The 20,161-nt window shown below is 44.9% G+C and overlaps 1 protein-coding gene across 1 annotated transcript in view; it reads left to right on the top strand.

Annotated features, from left to right (window-relative positions):
- Nucleotides 1–20,161, top strand: part of GNAT1 (G protein subunit alpha transducin 1) — a 214,957-nt gene that overhangs the window by 151,484 nt on the left and 43,312 nt on the right. Inside the window, exons 5-7 of the mRNA XM_069644137.1 lie at nucleotides 216–344; nucleotides 1,091–1,220; nucleotides 1,737–1,890. Of these exons, the coding sequence (XP_069500238.1) occupies nucleotides 216–344; nucleotides 1,091–1,220; nucleotides 1,737–1,890 (413 nt within the window). The remainder of the gene's footprint in view (nucleotides 1–215; nucleotides 345–1,090; nucleotides 1,221–1,736; nucleotides 1,891–20,161) is intronic.

Below are 20,161 nucleotides of genomic sequence, written 5' to 3'. Positions count from 1 at the left end.
GTCAAGTAGAGCACAACTATGTGGCAGACATCAAAAAAGGATGAGAGCCAGGTGGAAAGAACACATGAGGAAAAGGGTGAAAAGGAAGGTTAAGAGTAGGAAAAGCAAAGACATAGATAGCAGAGTAGGAGAGAGGTCACAGAAGGAAATCAGTCATGGGGGTATATAATGAGAGATGGCACACACGTTGACATTTTCATTTTCTAATTGGACAGTTACCTGAATGACCTTGAAAGACTGGTTAAGCCGGGCTACGTCCCTACGGAGCAAGATGTCTTGAGGTCCAGAGTGAAGACAACTGGTATTATTGAGACACAATTCGGCCTGAAAGATCTGAACTTCAGGTAATTGTTAGTGAAATGTATGACATATGAACCCCTAACAACTGGACTATGGTAAATCAATTTAGACACGGTTTATCATTTCTCTTTTCCTCCTAAGACCCCTCCCAGATACACTGATGCCCTTGCCACATGGTATTCTGAGTACTCTGCTAGCACTGTGATGGGCGCCAAGTACATCCCAAACTCAGGCATCTCTTAAACACACACGTCCGTCATTCGCAGGCATTTCATTAGTGGCATAATGTTTATACCCATGACTGGCACCTACAAACATTTGAACCAACAGAACCTAATCCGGACATTTAATAACCACAGCAATACTAAATACATTGTTAACATTTTTGGAAATGGGAATGTTTTGAATATTGCCAAATGAAATATCAAGCACGTTTTAAAATAAAATTTCAAACTTAAACATGCCTTTTAGGGGATGTGTGTATCAGATGTTCTTGCTTTTTGATATTCGATTTTGAAGCACATCCCATAAACATAGTCCAGCGACTTGCAACAAGCAACCAAAGAAGTATATGTTAATTTTACATCTTTAGGACAAATACCGAGGCGGGCGGTATGGAGGAACGTTCACACCAGGAGGGACAACAATACCCTAATGTGAGCTAGGCCTGCCAGTCAGGGATTGTAATTTCCTGTCCTGTCCAGCTGTCGGTGGAGAAGTAGGTCAGTTGTATAGTTGTTTGTGGCAGTGAGTAGTAATGTACTGATTGACTGCTTTGCACCCTCTCTAGGATGTTCGATGTTGGGGGCCAGCGATCAGAGCGTAAGAAGTGGATCCACTGCTTCGAGGGCGTGACCTGTATTATTTTCATTGCTGCCCTCAGTGCATATGACATGGTCCTGGTAGAGGATGATGAAGTGGTGAGTCTAATGAACAGGTTAGTGCACAGGTGGTGGAAGCCTTAGGTATGTGATCAGTTTTTAGCCACCAGAGCTATATATACAAGTGAACTCTGTCATATGGACTCTTTATGAACTGCGGCATCTGAGTGGGTCGGAGGTGGCCTGGGTTCACTCATATAGATCAAATACCATTTACTTTGCACAAGGTTTTTCTTCTTCAGTGCTGTGATTTGCTAGCGTACTTGTGCAATTACCTATTCTCTCAGTTGCCTGGAAACTGCAAGGCTGTTTAAATCCATCAATTTAGCACAGTTTAGCACAGTTTAGCACAGCTATCCATCTCACTCACTCATTCTTCTACACACACTTTATCCCAATCCCACAATTATGTCAGACTTCTAATAATGTAGGCATTGATGTGCGACCTGCAGCCATTAGTCTGCCTCTCCAATGCATGTCTGGTCACCCACTTTGCCAGTTCGTAATAAGATTCGTAACTTAGCTAATAGTCTTTTCTCCTACAATTATTTATAGAATCGAATGCACGAGAGTCTTCACCTCTTCAACAGCATCTGTAATCACCGCTACTTTGCCGCCACTTCAATCGTCCTTTTCCTCAACAAGAAGGATGTCTTCACAGAGAAGATCAAGAAGGCTCACCTCAGCATCTGCTTCCCTGATTATGATGGTACGACTCAGTCACTGGTCAACAATGCCAGCTTGGCAACGCAGACTACCCTGACATAATGTTCTCCACCCAGAAATGTGATGAATGTACCTATAAGCACCTCGACTCTAAGTTTCAACATAGAATAGTTCAATATGAGTTCATTTTCAACGAGGCTTGCAGGAGCTTTTTCTCCAAGTTTAAGCATACAACAGTTCACTTGGTTTTGTATGTTCTCAAAGGGCTTGTGGGAAAATTTCACACAAACTGCAAATAGTGATCCTTCTTTTAACTCCACTTTCTGGCGTTCTCTCGAGGTGTTCCAAGATGTATTTCTCCTTCTATCAAAGCTCTCTAGGAACTGTGACTGGAAGTCTTAACTTAACTGAATCACTTGCCATCCACTCCTCAATCCACGGAAGGCAATTCTTGAGATGTACAATATCATGAATAAACGACACCTGCATGTACAGCCAGGTTTCGTCCTCATACTGGTGCACCGTGACGACCCTGCTGAACCCCAGAGTCCCCTGCGGTTTCATATAATGATTTAGCAATATGGGCAACAAGATTGACCCACGTGGCACCGGGAAGCAGGTCAGACCAAGGTAACACACCCCTCTGTGGTGTATACTGTATGGAAGGCTTATCAAGCACCTCACCCCCAGATACATCTGAAGATGGAGGATGACAGGAAGTACCCCCATAATTGATCAAGTCATGTGCTGATTATACAGGCAGGCCCTCCCAGGAGTCAGCAATGGGAAGTCATTGTCCAAGACCTGAAATTTGGGCGTCTCCATGCAGCATTGAGGTCAAAATCATCTAGTTAATCAAACACTCTGGATCTAGAGTGGGGTCACTAGTATGCCCAGTCTTCTGGATGATATATATAAGCTGATCAGCTTCAAGTATATCTTCACCAGATTGGGACACAAGCATCAAAACAGTGAATAACGTTCTTCCACTAGGAATGGTGGGTGAGAGTCATCGTCATAGGTGGTGAGTTGTTAGGCACACACTCAGTCATCTTTGTCAGAGAAAGACAACGACAACCAGACCATGCACAGAAAGCCTTTGAGGGTAACCTATTAGGTGTCGATGGTATAAAAGGGAAGTTAGCTTGCAGGAATACAATTATTCATAAGAAAAAGTGTTATGAGTATTGAGCTTGCAAAGAGCAGGTATAGCATCAGTGCTAGAGCCTGCAGCTCTTACCAATGATCGTGTGCTGGCTGGATTGGTGCAGGTACAGGGGGTGCACTGTGCACACTTTACTGCTTTCTGCACTCTGTCTCACCAATTGCTCATTAGCAGACTTACTTATGTGTGGGTGGAATGGCATTGCAGCTAGGCTGGAACACATGCAGCCCTTTGAAGCTCAATTACACTACAGGCAAAGGGCCATCAGAGTCCTCATTCTTCAATAGAACTATCAGTGGATTATTAGTTGCTCCGGCCCTGCTTTTAAATGCCATCAATTTGAAGGGTCAGACCCTTTTTTCCATCATAAAATTGCTAGTTTGACCTTCCAAAATGTTGAATTTGTTTAATCTTTTCACAGTAAGTTTAAAGTTTGACCAGCATTTTAACATCAAAAGACCCATATAAAGCTTTGATAGGTTGAGTGCTATGTTTTTACCCTTAACATATACATATTCTGAGCCATCATAATTAACTTGGAATTATAGCCTGCACTGTCTATAAATATACTGGTTAATACAGCAAGACTCAACTTTTCAGTATTTCTTTGAAAGTGAGCACAGAAAATTGCTAATTAATTTGACATCTTTGTTATTTTCCAAGAAATGCTTCATAATGCTTGCAGCTGTGACCCAGAGATAAAGAAATTCAATTTTCGAGTAGCTTCTATGCCCAAAATAAAGTCTATTTATTAATGAAGTTGTTTAAAATGTGCATGAATGAAAATGCAATGAGTCAGCCCTTCAAGAAATTCCTAAAAAGCAATATCTGTCATGTTATTCATGCTAATGAAAATGTTACAGAGTAAATGTGCTGCAAGCACAGCACACTTTGAACTATTCTGAGATTATGTGGATATGGCCCTTTAACTCCTTTTTGCTGAACTGAACGTACATAATCCCAAACACCGACCCCATCTCCCCCCTGCTCCTACCTGTGAGGTGTCCTTCACCTGGCCCGAGCTCCGGGAGGATTCTAGCATGACTCTTGATTTTCCTGGCATGAGTGCCTTGGTTCAGGCCAAGACTCCTAGGAATGTGAGCATGGTGCTTTGCAGCATGGCACTCCCTAATTGCAGGAAAACCTGATGCAATCATTTTATTCCAGACTGGTTTACATCTCACTTATTATTCTTGAAAGCGGAGGGGAAAACGTGTGTGCCTCTGCTGACCAACAATATAGACAGACACCTTGTTTGCCTAGTGCTTGCCCCAGCCCTGCGTCAGGCAGATGGAATGAGTGACTCTGGTGGAGTGGGGTGCAGTGGGGAATAACTCTTTGTTGCTTTCAGCCCAGTTAAGCCCCTATTGGAGATAGAAAGTCCTTTAAACGGTGGTGGTTTTAGGGTCAGAAGTCACATGAGCAGTCCACAGATCAATCTTGATGCTTAGTATACGTCCCCTGACCTCTACGGGCAACTTCAGGCAAATGGAATGAGTGCCTCTGTGATGAGATGTGGTGCTGTTGTGATGAGCTTGGAGGTGTTAAGATATTTCAAAGATGGCAGTGTTGGGGTCAGAGGTCAAGTGAGCAGTTCATAGAACGATTCTTGATGCTTCTTGTAGGTCCCAGACGTCTGCAAACAGCCTCGGGCAGATGGAATCAGTGCCTCTGGCGCTGTTGTGCTTAGCTTCATGTTGCTCTTGGCGCAGCTGACGCCCTAGTTGAACTAGTAAAGGATTCACCCCCACCAATCCGGCAGTCAGGACTGTGTACATGACCGCATTTGAGTGCACACCAAACCTCAGCCTGAAGATTGATCTATTTCCCTAATTTGTTGTTTTTGGTTCTCATGATAGCAAGTGATTGAAGATGGCAATGATATCTCCAAGACATTTCTTCTTAGGCTATAACGTGTGTTGTTTAGTCTGATGAAGATATCTGTCGGTAGGTGCTTAGAAATAAATTCTTTGTAAAGGAACAATATGTTGCTTATCTGTGCCCCACCCACAACCCCATTTGGAATATGTGAAGCAAATACTATTAGCATATTCTAAATTCAAAGTTCTGAGGAGGTTGCTTTTTGGGAAGTATGTGCATATGGTGGAAATGTTTCAGTGTGTCATGACAGTGTGTGATTGAGAGAGCCACTAATGAAATATGTTATTGTGTTTCCCTTGAAATTCTGCTTCAAATGTGTTGCATACTATAGCCAGAACAGGTTTGAAGGCACTATATCACGCAAACAGGCTGCAAAGTCTTATTGGGCCCTCTCCTGTATCCCACGAGGCTCTCTGCAGTCACTTCCGATCTCTCTGATATTCCTGCATATGGAGACAGGTCCAAAAAAACGTTACGGGCCTTCATCAGGACACTATGTTCATATCAGTACAAACCTGGGCTGCATATGCATATCCAATGCTCTGTAAGCACTATGCATTGGATGATAACACCAGCACAAACACTTGCCTTGGATTTCAGGTTCATATGTTCTAAGTTGCCTTCTCCAAATTTTATATTTTAAATGCTAGGAAATATTCTGATTTCTCTGGCAGACGGAGGGAGGACGGCTGGGATGTAGCTGAAATTCCAAATTATTTGTAGAAATATTTAATGTGTTTAATTTCCTAAAATATCAGTTGATAGTGCACAATTTGGTCAACTAAATTTAGTTGATTCGATCAAATAGCCATTTATAGTATATAAATGTGGTATTGCACATGTTTTGTGTATATTTATATTCAATGACAGAAAATGTTGTTAAAGAGACGTTATGGTTAAGTTGCACTAGTAAAAACTAGCGAATTTCTGAGGTTTTTCGGTTTTACCTGTAACCATAACGTCCCTGTAACAACATTTTTCCATTGAATTTTATAGGTTTTTACTAGTGCAACTTAACCATAACGTCCCTTTAACAACGTTTTTTGTCAGTGAATTTCATTGTGTTTTAGCAGGATACCCTTAGTTTGTAAAGAAGAACTGTGCAGCACAGTGCAACTGCAGGCACCATGTTAATGCGGTCAGCAGTCTCGGACTGTGCGTCTGTTTGCAGAGATTGTGTGGCATCCAACCGGCTGACGAAGGCAGATGCTCTTTTACATAGTGGTACCAATCACCAATCACAAATAGCATAGACAAACAGCACTATGTGCAAAAATTGGCAGGGAAAATAGAGTAGATTTGCAAATTCTGCACTTATTAAGCAAACAGGACAAAGGCATAGGGAGTACACCACAACGGAATGCATCAACAACAGAAGGGATGTCTGCCCTCACCAATTGTACCACACTGCTACTTTAAAGGGGAATAAAGAACAAACTGCCAGAGTATTACTGGAAAATGCAAAGACCTGAACGTCAGTACAGTGTAGTAAGGACCCTAAAATTTGTAAGAAGATTCAATTCAACACTACAGCTAAGTCAACGCCTAGTCTGGGATACTGAATGGAAACCCTTATTGATATATCTTTTATGTCCAGTTCATGAGTTCTGGATGATTACCCCTATTTAACACCCCTCTCTTAGAATCCCCCTGACCCCACTGAGCCAAGAAGTAGTTCTGTTTTGCAAGTTTAAAAGGTTTATTTGAGAAATAAGACAAAATATAGATACCACGCTTTTATAATAAATTAATAATTGATATCGCCCTTATAAATATAATGCTAATCAACAATGGGTAATCTGACACTAGCACACTTCTTTATAATCAATGAGGAGTTAGTATAGGATGGATCAAGTAGCAAAAATACTTTTATGATTTCAAGGGAAAAGCAATGAGGAATAAATAGCAGTACAGAAATGCTTGATATGATTTTAGCAAAAGATAAGATAATCACTTTTTCTCTGGCAATTCACCCCCTCCCCTATGCAATGTAAGAAATGGAAGGAGATGGAAAGAGGAGCACACAGTTCTCAGGAATGCAATAAAATACAATACGAAATTCAGTTCCCCCCCAGCAAGCTTAGAGAAAACCGGTATGAGTTTTAAAACACAGGCCCAAGTGCTTTGAATGTGGTGGCAATGAAGTGAGAAATATGCTGAAAATGCTTTTAATTCCCTTTAGGAGGTTCAGGGTGAGTGAGAGATACTTGGGATGAGTTCAGGCTCACTTTAGCAATGATTCAGAGATGGTGATTAAGAGGCAAACAAATTTTTAGCAAGGAAAGAAATGACTGCTGATGGTTACACGTGGCTGGATTTTTAACCAAATCGCAAATCGCGGTAAAATTCGCGAGTGCGTGAATCGTGATTGCGGAAAAAGTATAAGGAGTAGGAAGTCGGTTCTAGGCTTGTTGGAAAGCTTAGATTCTAAGCTTTCAGAGGAAAAGTAGCCCAAACGGTTCTAGAGATATGAACGATTTTGTAAAGGTCGTTTTTTGGATTTAAATAAACTCAAAATGACAGGTGACAGCTTTGCAGCTGCGGAATTGACAAGTGACAGTGGTGCAGCTTTACAAAATGACACGTGACAACTTCTAGGAGGCAGTTCTGGTTAGATTAAAATAGTTTGGATTAGATTATTTTAAACTAAGAGCTTATTTCTGTCACAATCTGACCTAAGTACTCACAATATATTTTGGAAGGACTGGACCTCGTCACGGATCTGATCAATCAGGCTAGCGGCACTTCACAGTGATCTGGTCTCTGGGTCTGCGGTTCTGCACGGTCTGGTCTGGTCTTGCACTGGTCTGGTCCGTCCGGATACAGTGGTCTCTGCACGGCTCCTGGATCTCTGCACTGGTCCTGGCAAAAGTTCTTGGCAAGGGATTCAAGCAGCTCGCCCGTCTGTGAGTAGCTTGCAATGATTTCAGGCCTGCTGCAGAGAACTCAGCTTGTGGTTTTCGGCCTCTGATTTAGGTTCTAAAGTATAAGTTCTAGGTTCTGGAGTATGTAGCTGGAGTCAGTCTGGAACTGGTATCTTCTGGATGTTGTGTGGTCCGGCAAAACACTCCGCAGCAACTGGATTTGAATGTCCTCTCCAGCTTCCAGTGGCTCTTTTTATGTCTTTTGAAAGTGGGTGTGTGCGCAGCATCACTAAGCCAGCCCCTCTCTCAACTGATCATTGGTCAAGCTTTTCTCTCTTCCTTGATAGGGGAAAGGAAATGTGAGTCATGGTGATGCTGTTTTATGGCCTGCAGAAAGGACAATCCCCTGTCAAATTGCACATAAATCTAGATTTGACCCGAATACATATTGCACAGATACACAGTTGTTTAAAATTACATGCACCCATCACATATCACATGAGGTATACTCTGTTCAAACTCTGCTCTTCCTGGGGGCTTGCATTCAGAAATGGCAACATTTTGCGCTTTTTAGTAGCTTTCCCCATATCGGATTTTTCTCCAAATTTATACAATTGTGTGCAAGGCATGTGGGCATTTAGATAAGGAAGTGTCAGATTTTTAACCTACATACATTTAGAGTAACAACCTCTTTTCCGCTCGTAAACCCCCAGATCATACCACCGGGTCCTAAAACCTCTTAAAATGTGGGCAGAAAAATCACAAGAATTATGGTATCATTTAGATAATTTTGACAAGTCCGCACCATGAGTTATACATCTTTCTTAAAATCATATTCTGGCCAACAGGGGTGTGTCTTCCCAGGTCACATGGTTGAGAAACCAGTTTGCCCACTTTCTTTAAGCTCAGCCTGTCCTCAGAGGGGGCTGCCCCTCTCCGTTTCTGCCAAGAGGAAGCCACTTTACGACCTCCCCCAATATAACATTTGCCTGAGTCCAGGACAGGCCTTTGTTCACCTCCCTGTAGTCACCAGCTGCTCCACCCCTAATCTAATCAGAGAGGTGACAACTCCTTTTGGCAAGGGGAAGAGTGGCTGAGCAGGTTTTAACTCCTGTGGGGGTAGATGTCAGGCAGAATTCAGTTTCATTAAGCCAGGTTTCAGCTAAAATGTCACTTTTTGTTCCCCAGTTTAAGTCAATACAATTTTTACATATGCAGCTATAATGCTGATTCTAAGTTCAAAACTATGACATTTTAACAGTTACAAACTATGTGACACTCAAAAGTAGGTCACTCAGTTAATTTAAACGTTTCGATTTTGGTGGTTTTAATCCAGTTTCAGTTAGGCTGCTGACATGCATAGTTCAGCCAGTTTTGTTATGAACATTGTTTTGGGCTCTTCATCTTCCCAGATTTTGTATGCACACATACTTCATTCTGCCAGATGTCCGCTGGTGTTCAGTGAGATTTTTGGATGTGTTGCAATGTTTCAAAATAGGCATTTTGAGCTGGCATTCAGAGAAACCAAAGGTAATTTTAAAGCGTTTTTGAGCTAACAGGCGCTGCTGTTTTACCTTTGGCACCCATTCCACTCATGGCACCCTGGGCCATCATGCTCGCACTGGTGGGTGGCAAGTTAGGCAGCCATTTTGGTGTACGCACAAACTGCGTGGTTCTCCTGGATTCTGGTGCACATGTGGGCTTTTTGGCCATCTTGGATTTTCTAAGCCCACAGCACCAAATGTTGCAGCATGATAGCTCAAACGTGGGTCAGGACACCCAATAACTTTGTAAAACAATTGCATGGGTGCTGCAGTATGCAATAGTACAGAAGCATAACATGTCTTGGTGTAATGCAGCAATGGCAAGCACCCTACAGTGGCAGGAAGAACATTTCCATCATGACTTTCTATATTAACCCCATTGGTACGCACAGTGCTGTGAACCGTAAAATATGTAATATATATTGCTGCATGTACATCAAACACATTTTCCTTTCGTTAAGACAACATATTGGAAAGGAAAGCAAGGCAGTACAAGTGGAAACCCTTTCACAACAGCGTACGGGCATAGGAAAGGAAAGAAACTCTGTGCATAGGGAAATGGACAGCATGGAAGTCAAAGTGGAGAAATTGCTGAACAATTGTGCCGCATTAAAGGTTGCGTACAAGGATATCATTTGGACAAAATAACACAGCACTGGCACACCTGCATGTGTACTCCTTCCCCATGTCGGAGCCCACCATTCCCTCAAAAACCGTTTCATAGACGACGTTACGGTAATACATCAATCTCTTCCTCCCCTCACAACCAAATTGTGCAAATCCACATTTCCCCACAATAAGTACTTCTGCTACCCCTTCCTTTCCAAATGGGGTGTATGCATGTGTAAAATGAAACGATAATCATGAGAATATTGCTGACTGTTTGAGTGGTGACCTTTTTTACCTATAATGTGGTTCTGACTCAGCGGCACACAGTCCTCGTCGCAATGACTGCACGTAAGAACACTGGAGCTTTCCGGCCTATCCACAATGACAATGGAGGTATTCGTATGCCGCCAATCTCTCCGCACGTCCGCATGCTGTCCACCACCAATCAATGCGTGTAGGCCCAGACGTTTATGAATAGTGGAAATACATGCATGTGTATCTGTTCCTCTGTTCCTCTGTGTCCTGCAGACATCGCCACTGTGCAGCATATGCGAAGGAAGGTTAATTAGGTCGGGGCGTCCACCCACGGCCTACAGGTAGCTATGCAGATAAACATCCCACCTGCTGTACCCTATAAATATCCAGCATTGTCCTAAATTGTTGGCACACATGCGGCGCACTTTTAGTCAGTAGAGAAAAGGCAACAGTGTGCATAAGACACCCATGCACATACGCACAACGTATTCCACCCAAAACTCGTTCAGCTACAGCCGTCCCGAAGGAGAACAGTGGCGACGTCACCATGCGACCACACCCACTCTGGGCGTTAGCCCTTATTTCGGGGACAGGAGCCAGACCCTCGAACAGCGGGAAAGTGCAGGGTTGAGCAAACTACTGAGTGGTTTTCAGAAAGTACACGCTTACAGACACACCACAATGTGCCGTTGCACATGTATGTATGGTTTGGAACAACGTAGGCCTGCTGTCCGGGTGAAAGTTGTCCACAGAAACCCTACAAAATGGCACACCCCAGAGGTGCTGTGCAATCTGTTTGCAGCTTTGTTGAACAAAGTAGCAGGCCACCTAGGTTTGCCCTCTAAGTAATGGTGCACCAAATCTGATGTGATACAGTGCGTCTGCAACTAATAGCAACCATGCTGGTCCGACTGAGTATGCACAGTAATGGATAAAATTATTAATGGACCTTGCTGTGACACACGCAACCTGAGCTGCAATATTCCCCATTGTCCCAATCGCATGGGCAGCTAGCTGCAAAGGGGAGTAAGCGCATGTGCGTTTCCCCGCGGACGGTGAGGGACATGTCTAATGTTTCTAATGAAGCAGAAACATTCCTTCTTCCCTTTCCAGTTTCTTCTTTGGAGCACGCCGTCACTGTTAAAAAGTTCCACACACTTCCACCGATGACTTGAAGAGCACTCCATGTAACAGTATCAGTTTTGTACAACAGTCCTCTGTGTACACACCATGCCCAGAAATGTTGTTGCGCAATCCCTTTGACTCCACAGTCCCATTTCCATCGCCGCCATCCTGAGAATACCCAGATGTGGCTATTGTGCTGCGTGTGAGCGTGGGGGCATATCGTGCAACTAGGGTAGGGGAAGTTCGTTATAAGGGGCAGTTCTTAAAAGAGCCTTTTCTTTTTTAGATGTTTCTAGAGGAACTCCTTTTTTCATTTTTTATTTGATTTTGTGTTTTCTTGTGCGGACATTGTTACAGTAAACTAGTCACTGCATCTTTTAGATGGGCAAACAAAACAGCATTACCAATGGATGACAAACAAATGCCACCTGGTTGGAAAAATTCTGCATTTCCAAAACTAATGAGCTCATTGTTGGAGAAGAACACCCCAGCAGGGGATAAAAAAGTATTAATGCTTCTGTTGATGAGCCACCTTCCTGCGCTGGCTTAGAACAACATGCATGAGCAGCGGGCCACACTCTTCGTGGTGTTATCGATAAGAACAGCACCTTGGCAGTGGGAAAAAGCCTCTTCATTAGCTCTAGCAACCTCTTTAGTCGACGGAACAAGCCTAAACAAGACATGTAACCCATATGCATGCCGCCGTAGTGGATGACGATAACATCACCTCTACCAAAAGTGGGCAGGTCTAGTAGAAAGGCTTCACCTATAGGCAACACAATGGGTTTCACCATATCAGCCAGCCTCACTGCGCAGAGTATAATGTACAGCAGTTTGAGCGCCCCTTCCTGTGAACCACACCCACATTACCTGATTGGATAATCCTGAAAGTCCCATGTGCATTGGACAGCAATGTAAAAAGCACAGATTGTGGCACGTGCAGTGCCCAACGTACCGCTAGGGCCGCACCCCATTAAAGCAGAAGCAGTCCTTCTTCCCTGTCCTCTACCTTTTGTCCAACACCACCTCATTGGGTCCAGGTAAATGGGCACACACGATTCCACCAATGCCATCCAAGATGTTACCATCTAACACTGTCGGTGCTGCACAACACTTCATAGGTACCGTTAGAAAATCAGCCTGCTAGTGTACTGTCACTTACCAGCACGTCCAGTACAAATTTCAGTGATAGATTTCAAAATATGTGCATCCACAAATATCCACTTGCTCACCCACTACCACAAATTTTAAGTACGCACAAATGTTCTGTACTATGCGTATTACTGTGTTATCAGTGCCTCTGCGCATGGTATCTGCCACGGAGCAGCCATTACGTTCTTTAAAAGCATACTGCAATGTTCTCATTAACCCATATCATACAGTATAATATTGACACAGGAACTCCCTGCTTTGCTTCCGCCAATGCTACACAATGTTTTCCCCACTAACTCACATCCTATATATATCGTAAAGAATTGGCATCAATAGCAGCATTGAATGTATCGTACCAAGGGAAAGCAACTTTCCAAAAGATCATTGGGCCTCATTACGACCCTGGCGCTAATGGGTTAATGGTGCCGTAAAAGGCTGCGGCGCTGTTAACCCATTAGCGCCTAATTACGAGGTCCCTTTGTGGGACCCGACCTTAACGGTTGGTCTAGACCAGCCGTTAAAGTAGGGACCAGCGAAGGGACCTTCGCGGTAAGTATGGTACCGCAATTTGCGGTACCGTACTTAGCGCCTTCGCCATTCCCATTATGCCCTATGGGGCAAAAATGGGAATGGGGAAGGGCCATGGGGAAATACCGCCCCGCCAACCTTGGAATGGGGCGGTATTTCCCCATTTCACCATGGTCGGACACGTTACGATACCGGCACCAACCATGGTGCTAATAGCGCCATGGTTTAGCGCCGGTATCGTAATGAGGGCCCATTGTCTTCACAGCTGTACTTCTGTGTATGCTGCACTATTACAACAGGCTCTTTTTAAATCTGCCCCCTTCTACTCTCCGCCCTCTGGAATGCATCCAGAAGAGGAGTGCGCGACTTGGGATGGTAACTCTCCTGCACTGAAATGCACTGAAATGTCACCAATATCTCCCAGTGGCTGCGAGGAATAAAGTGAGAAGACTCTGCATTGTGCAGAGGCCTTCTGGCTCCTGGGACCACGATACCTTCAAATCTAACTCTCTATATATCTGCGTGCACAAGCTCTTCCCTCATCCGTCTTCAACTCCCTCAAATTCAGGTGCTTCTGCAAAAAAACAGTTGTTGGTAGATGTGCTTTTTCACCTGAGGGCTCCGTCTGCAACAGGCTCACTGCCTCCCTGACACTTGAGGGGAAGCATTGCCGGTTACGGAAGCACCTCAAAGTTTTTCTCTTAGCGTCTGCTGTTTCTGCTCATCTCCCTGGCTAACTGCATGACGTAAACTGAATCTGCACTACTTACCTGACGATGTCGGACCCATGTCTCACTCTGCCAGGCGAACACCTACTCTGGCTTTTCAAACCCCGCACTTGAGGACTGTTTCCTGTTTGCCCAACAGTGCATCCATCACCTCGTTGTGTACACTTATCCGTGCACTTGGCGCAATTGGCCCGTATTTTTATTTAGTGTCATTTGTTCTTCCTCCCATGTACTGTACCTTCCCCTCCCTCCACCCATGCACTTGGGCGATGTAAGTCACACCTGGCCAAGTAGGTTCTTTGTCTCTTTCTCCCCTCTGTTTGCCCTGCTTTGCCTCGTTGTGCTTTGCTAGACGTGTGTGTAGGTGCATTACGAATGCCGTAGCATATAATCGCACATCATATGATATTATACACACAATGTATGTAAAACAGTAGGATGCCTGCCACTTACTGTGTACACTGCAAAGTTGTTTTTTGTTTTCCGCACTACCCCACTTACTGTACACTTTTCACAAAATATTGGGCACACGCAGCACACCTTGCATGTTACTAACAGCAAAGAAATACATACAGTTGATGCATAGAGCCAGGATGCCTGCTCCTTACATTGCTCACTTCCACCATAGACTTCTGCACTTCTTTCTGCAAGGAGACCTTCTGGCACACTGTTTGAGTACACACCTGACCCACCAACCTTATAAACAGTGTCTTTCGATCCACAATTTCCTTTCCATGGCTCCCATCCAGAAAATGGCTGGATGTGGCATGTGGAAGCGTGAAAGTACAGTGTAAACCACTGAGTTTTCGTGCTAGGGAGGGAGGTGAGGGGAGGTTGGGGGAGTTGGTTTGAGGGGGGAAATGTAAAACAGGATAGGGACTTGGGTCTGTAGTACTGTCTCAGAAAAGAAAAGTTTTGGGGGTGGGGGGTTTGTCCTGTTTTTGTTATGTACATGTTTGCTTACACATTTTTTAGTTTGTTATGTCTTTCGATGCGTTTCTGTTCCCTTCTCCTCCTCCATGCAGAGTGGCAAACAAAACAGCATTGCCAATGGAGGTCAAAAAAATTCCATTTCCTTGGACCTACTGCAAATCTTGCTCCTTAATACTGTCATAGTCGGTGCTGAACATCCCAGCATGGCACGTAACGGCACAAATGCTTCTGCTTATAAAACACCTCCCGACCTCGGCTGTGGGCAAATTGCACCCTAATGTGCAACACGTGCAATTACCTACACCATGTGCTCGCGAATGCATAGCACCTCACTTTGGTTGTTCCACCAAGTGTAAAATGCTCTCTGCACCCATTGTTCAAAGGTCACCATCCTCGGAGAGAAACAGAGGCAACTCTGCATGGCTGCAGGATGGTGTGTAGGCTGTCATCAAGAGATAGCCTCTTGGGTGCATAACCAACGGCCTGCAGCCCTTGGCCATGTACCCAATACTGTAGGCCTTACCTACACCCAACACAACACAATGGCCTCATGAAAGGGAACATTTCCCACATAACACAATCCACAAACATAACATATGATGGGTGGTGCAAAGGGCAACTCATGGCAACCACAAATAGCGCTATGTGGCTCCCTAATGTCCAATGTGGTGGCATAACGGGTACCATATGGTACCGGACGCATATCAGGTCACTTGTGCTGTTCAACCACATCAACAACGTCCTGCACAACCATTTGTTCAATGTCACCACCATCGGAGACATGCACACTTAAAACTGCATGTCTGCGTTATGGTGGCGTGCTATGAGCAGGCCTAGCCTCTTCGGTGACAGGTCTATGGGCTACAGGCTTTTGCCATACATCCAACAGTGTAGCCCTTGGCCACACCCAGCTCAAAATAACAGAGTTATGCAGGTGAACAAGTAGCCAGGTACATGCAGGTCACCCCTAGCCACTTCCAAGCCCCCTCTACTTCACCACTTCTTCCACAGGACACACTAGAGGAGTCGTCACTCCATCAGGTCCAGGCATATACTACACAGTGCAAGAATTGCATCCAATCCCCACAACCATAAAAGCAACATTTTATGCAATGATCACAAACCGCACACCGAAGTCAACATTGTAAAACCTACTTCACCCTACGGCACATATTTGGCAGTGCAAGGTGGCCACCCATTCATCAAAGGGCCTACAGGCTTAGCACACGCAAAACACCGTACTGCAGTGTACGTTGCAAGTTTCATGTGTTCTCCATTGTACTCCCCTTCTGCCATTGCTCTAACATCACTGACCGCTGGGCCTCACCACACACTGCACACCCTAGTACAACACATGTTTTACTTCTCATGTCATGTGTAATGCATGCCCCATATGCAAGTGCGCCTGCCAACTTTCACCCTGGCCACATCTTCACATACAACATTTCCTCAAGCAAGGGTCTTATAAGGGCCTAACCATTGCAAATGCACATAGTGACATGTGGCACCCTATTGTGCAACAGGGGCAATGATCTACACCATATGGTAATGTACGCATAGCAGCTCACTCTGCTTTTCCACCAAGTGCACAATATCTTCCGCAACCATTGTGTGCTACTCACCAACTCCAAATGCATGCACATTAACAACTGCATTGCTGCATTATATTGTGGAGGCTGTGATGAAGGCCTAGGCTGTTAGGTGCATGGCCTACAGCCTACGGCCTTCGGCGATGCACCCAACAGTCTAGGCCTAGGCCACACTCACCATAACATAACAGAGCCATGCAGGCGACCAAGTATGCATTTGCCAGAAATCACAAAGGCAACATGCACACCAGCACTTCCAGTGTATGTTGCAAGTTTCATGTGGTCTCCATTGCACTCCTCTTCTGCCATTGCTCTACCATCATTGACCGTTGGTGCCTCACCACACACAGCACACCCTAGTACAAGCCATGTTTGACTTCTCATGTCATGTGTAATGCAGGCCCCATCTTCAAGTGTGCCTGCCAATGTTCATCCTGGCCACATCTTTCCATACATGGCTCAATGACGTGGCATTGCCTGTGCAGAACGATATGTGAGTGGCTGTGTACATTGTCCATATTGCAACATTCTGATGCTAATCACTTCCTTTCATGGTGCAATGTGGTAGAACACTTCCTCAAGCAAGGGTCTTATATGGGCCAAATGATAGCAAACACAGATGGTGACATGTGGCTTTCTATTGTTCAACAGGGGCAATGATGTGCACCATATGGTAATGTACTCATAGGAGCTCACTTCTGGTATTCCAACAAGTGCACAAAGTCCTCCACAACCGGCACAATGTGGTAAAACACTTCCTCAGGCAAGGGTTTTGTGAGGGCCAAAACATAGCAAATGCACATGGTGACATGTGACTCCCTATTGTGCAACAGGGGCAATGGTGTGTACCATATGGTAATGTAGGATAGGAGCTCACTTCTGCTGGTCAACCAAGTGTAAAAGTCCTCCACAACCATTGTGTGCTACTTATCAACTCCAAATGCATGCACAGTAACAACTGCATCGTTGCATTATATTGTGGGGGCTATGATGAAGGCCGAGGCTCTTCGGTGCAGGGCCTACAGCCTACGGCCTTTGGCCTTCGGCCATGCACCCAACAGTCGAGGCCTAGGCCACACTCGCCACAACATAACAGAGACATGCAGGTGACCAGGTACGCATGTGCCATGAATCACAAAGGCAACATACACACCATAAAGCAGGGAGGTGTAATGCTGCAACATATCGCTGTGTTTGGCTCTGCTACACACTTCCAATCACAAAGCATTATAAGCATGCCAACCAAACAAGACAATCTTCACAACATTGAGCCTGCTCCCAACACTCTAGTACGTGCATAGAACCAATGGTGTGTACTGCACTACAACACTTACTAATCTGCGCAATGGACACTACGCAAACACATACAAGAAACATTGCACCAGGACCTCTTCCATATGTACAGTATTCCGTTAATACATCCAGTGGACACATTGCACAACTGGTCACTGCACCATCTCCACCCATATACCGACAACTGTAGGTTGTTATACCAATCACCACACACATGCAACCAACATTGTGTGCACTTCAGCCAAACCACACACAATAAGCAACAATGTGGCAACTACTTTCAACCAGTGGACATCGTTTTCTGTGTTAGTGCTGCAACCATGCATCCAAGGGGTTATGGACCGAACTCACACAGCACACCATAGTACATGCTATGTTTAAATCCTCATGTCTCGTGGAATGCACTCACCTTCTGCAAATGTGCCTGCCACCACTCATGACAGAAAGACATTGCCACTGTAGCTCGCAAGCCATAAGAAAGGCTGCCTACAATTACCACACAAGTTAGTTGCCTGTTGAGGTATTCGCGCAGTGGCGGGGCATGCACGGATATGGCTGGCACACCACCGTCTTCTTGTGTAATATATATCACGTGAAGCTCTTCTCACTCCCGCACCCTTTCCATTCCTTCATCCCACCACAAGATGCTGTACACTATGCATAGCTCACAACCTTTCATGGCCTTTGGGTGGGTGAAAACACACAATCTTGCATTTGGCGGGTGAAAGCTCATTGATTCCTATGGGCGTGTAGGCAGCTTGGCGAGCTGCCTAAGTGGCGGGTGACACCGGCAACAAGCGTGTTAGTTGAGAGGCATGCACTATGTTTTTCAGATCCGTTTGCTGCCGTATTGTCCTCCGATACAAAATACTGCCGTCATGGAACACTTTCACACATCCCGTCACCGCACATTGCAGCGCAATCAATGTTTTGACCTTGCTGCGAACAGGGAAATCGGATGCTGGGGCGGAGCCAGATGTGACTAATTTTGGTGCGCACACTGATACGTGCAAGAGGCCCAGCCATGCACACAATAGCTTATAGCCTTGCCACACACACCGCAACACTATCCTCCAATACACCATGGCAGCGTTTCCCAAAACCTTTGACGCACAGCACGCTTCCCTCCAGCCAACATACCGGCCGCGTCCATTGCTCGCCAACAGCACGGCGTACCGCAGGCCAATAAAAGTTCAGTCCGCGTAGCGAACAGGGAAATGACCCAGATATCACACATTTTTTTGGATGTACATTTCAGTCCTTTGCTACAAAAGTACTGGTCCGATTTCCACCAAACACACAAAAGCACGCTTTCTGACCCAAGCCCCCACTCCTGCCGCAAATTTGGTGCCCCTATAACTTTTCCCCCTGCACGAAACCTCACAAAAGTTGGTGAAAAGATTCCCATATACTTTTTGTAAAGTTTCATGAGGATTCGTCCAGGGGCAGCGAAGTTACAAGCCCCGAAAAAGTGCTCTTCCTATGAGTTTAGCAATTTAACAATAACTACATGGCCGCTAAGGCGGGCCGTGTAATATAAATATATATCACACATAGATATGTGTGTATTATGGGAATGGAATAGGGGAGTAGGGAAGTAGATGTATGGTGGTGTGAAGGGGGGTGGAGTAGGGAGGGAGTATAGAGCCGACCCCTCATAACAAAATCGAATTATGGTCGACCAAATTTTAGCCTATTAAATGACAACATAGAACGCCTACAGCCCACTTACTCCACATTATCTATCTTCCACCCACACGTTCTAACCTGTGGGGACGCCAGTTGATGTGTTATGTTGCATGGCTCTGCGTTGTCCGCAGATACAGGAACACTTCCAGGTAGAAGTGTCTCATCTCCTCCAGTCCATGAGGAACCCTATTGACTGGACTCAGTGGGCCGGTAGAACTACGAGTAAAAGTCATTAGTGGAAAAAAATGCACTGAAGGTGGCACGGTTATTAGGGCGGTAAAGAGTTCGACCCTTTGCTGTTCATGTCAATGATTTAGGAAGAAATGAAACTCAATGGAAGTTTTTTAAAATTAGCAAAATGTGAAAAAGTAACAGTAGATTGCAGGATTTGAGGCTGTGATGGGAGCATGAGTGAGACTTTAGTGAAACAGTGCAAGGCCTGTGAGTGGGTGAATGAGACTGGTGTGTATTGATGGGCATGAGGTTAGTGATGTTGGCAACGAGAGAGTGAAGCTTCTGCAAAACTGAAGAGTGATTGATGGATGGTAGGTTTTAAATAATGCTAACCACTGGCAAAGTGCTAAGCGTTTAGCCTCCTGTCCCATTACAGAAGGGAGAAAACCTTATATTAGACTGACTTGGTCCCACCCCGAAAGGGGCTGTCTTACCTGCTAGGTCACATCCATTCTGCAAGATGGCGCAAGCAGCCCCAGACAGGCATCAGCCTCAATGGTGTCCTCAGTGAGGTGTAGCTTGGGGCTCTAGGCACCTATGGGCATATGAAAGCGACTCTTATAAATGGGTTGAGTCCAAAGATGTCATAATGAGTGAGATGGTTTATAAGTCATTGCAGAGTCTAAGAGCAGAGTTATAAGTAACTCATGAAGCTCCAAGAAGGTAAATGAGCCTAGTGACATTAGAATGGGTGAGGGTGTAGTGATCTGCTTGCCAGAATGTTT

Source organism: Ambystoma mexicanum, chromosome 2p (assembly GCF_040938575.1).
Source record: "Ambystoma mexicanum isolate Mex_15411 chromosome 2p, UKY_AmexF1_1, whole genome shotgun sequence".
Classification (NCBI taxonomy): Eukaryota; Metazoa; Chordata; class Amphibia; order Caudata; family Ambystomatidae; genus Ambystoma; species Ambystoma mexicanum.
Note: the sequence above shows the minus strand (reverse complement) of the source record. Positions and strands in the feature narration are given on the sequence as shown.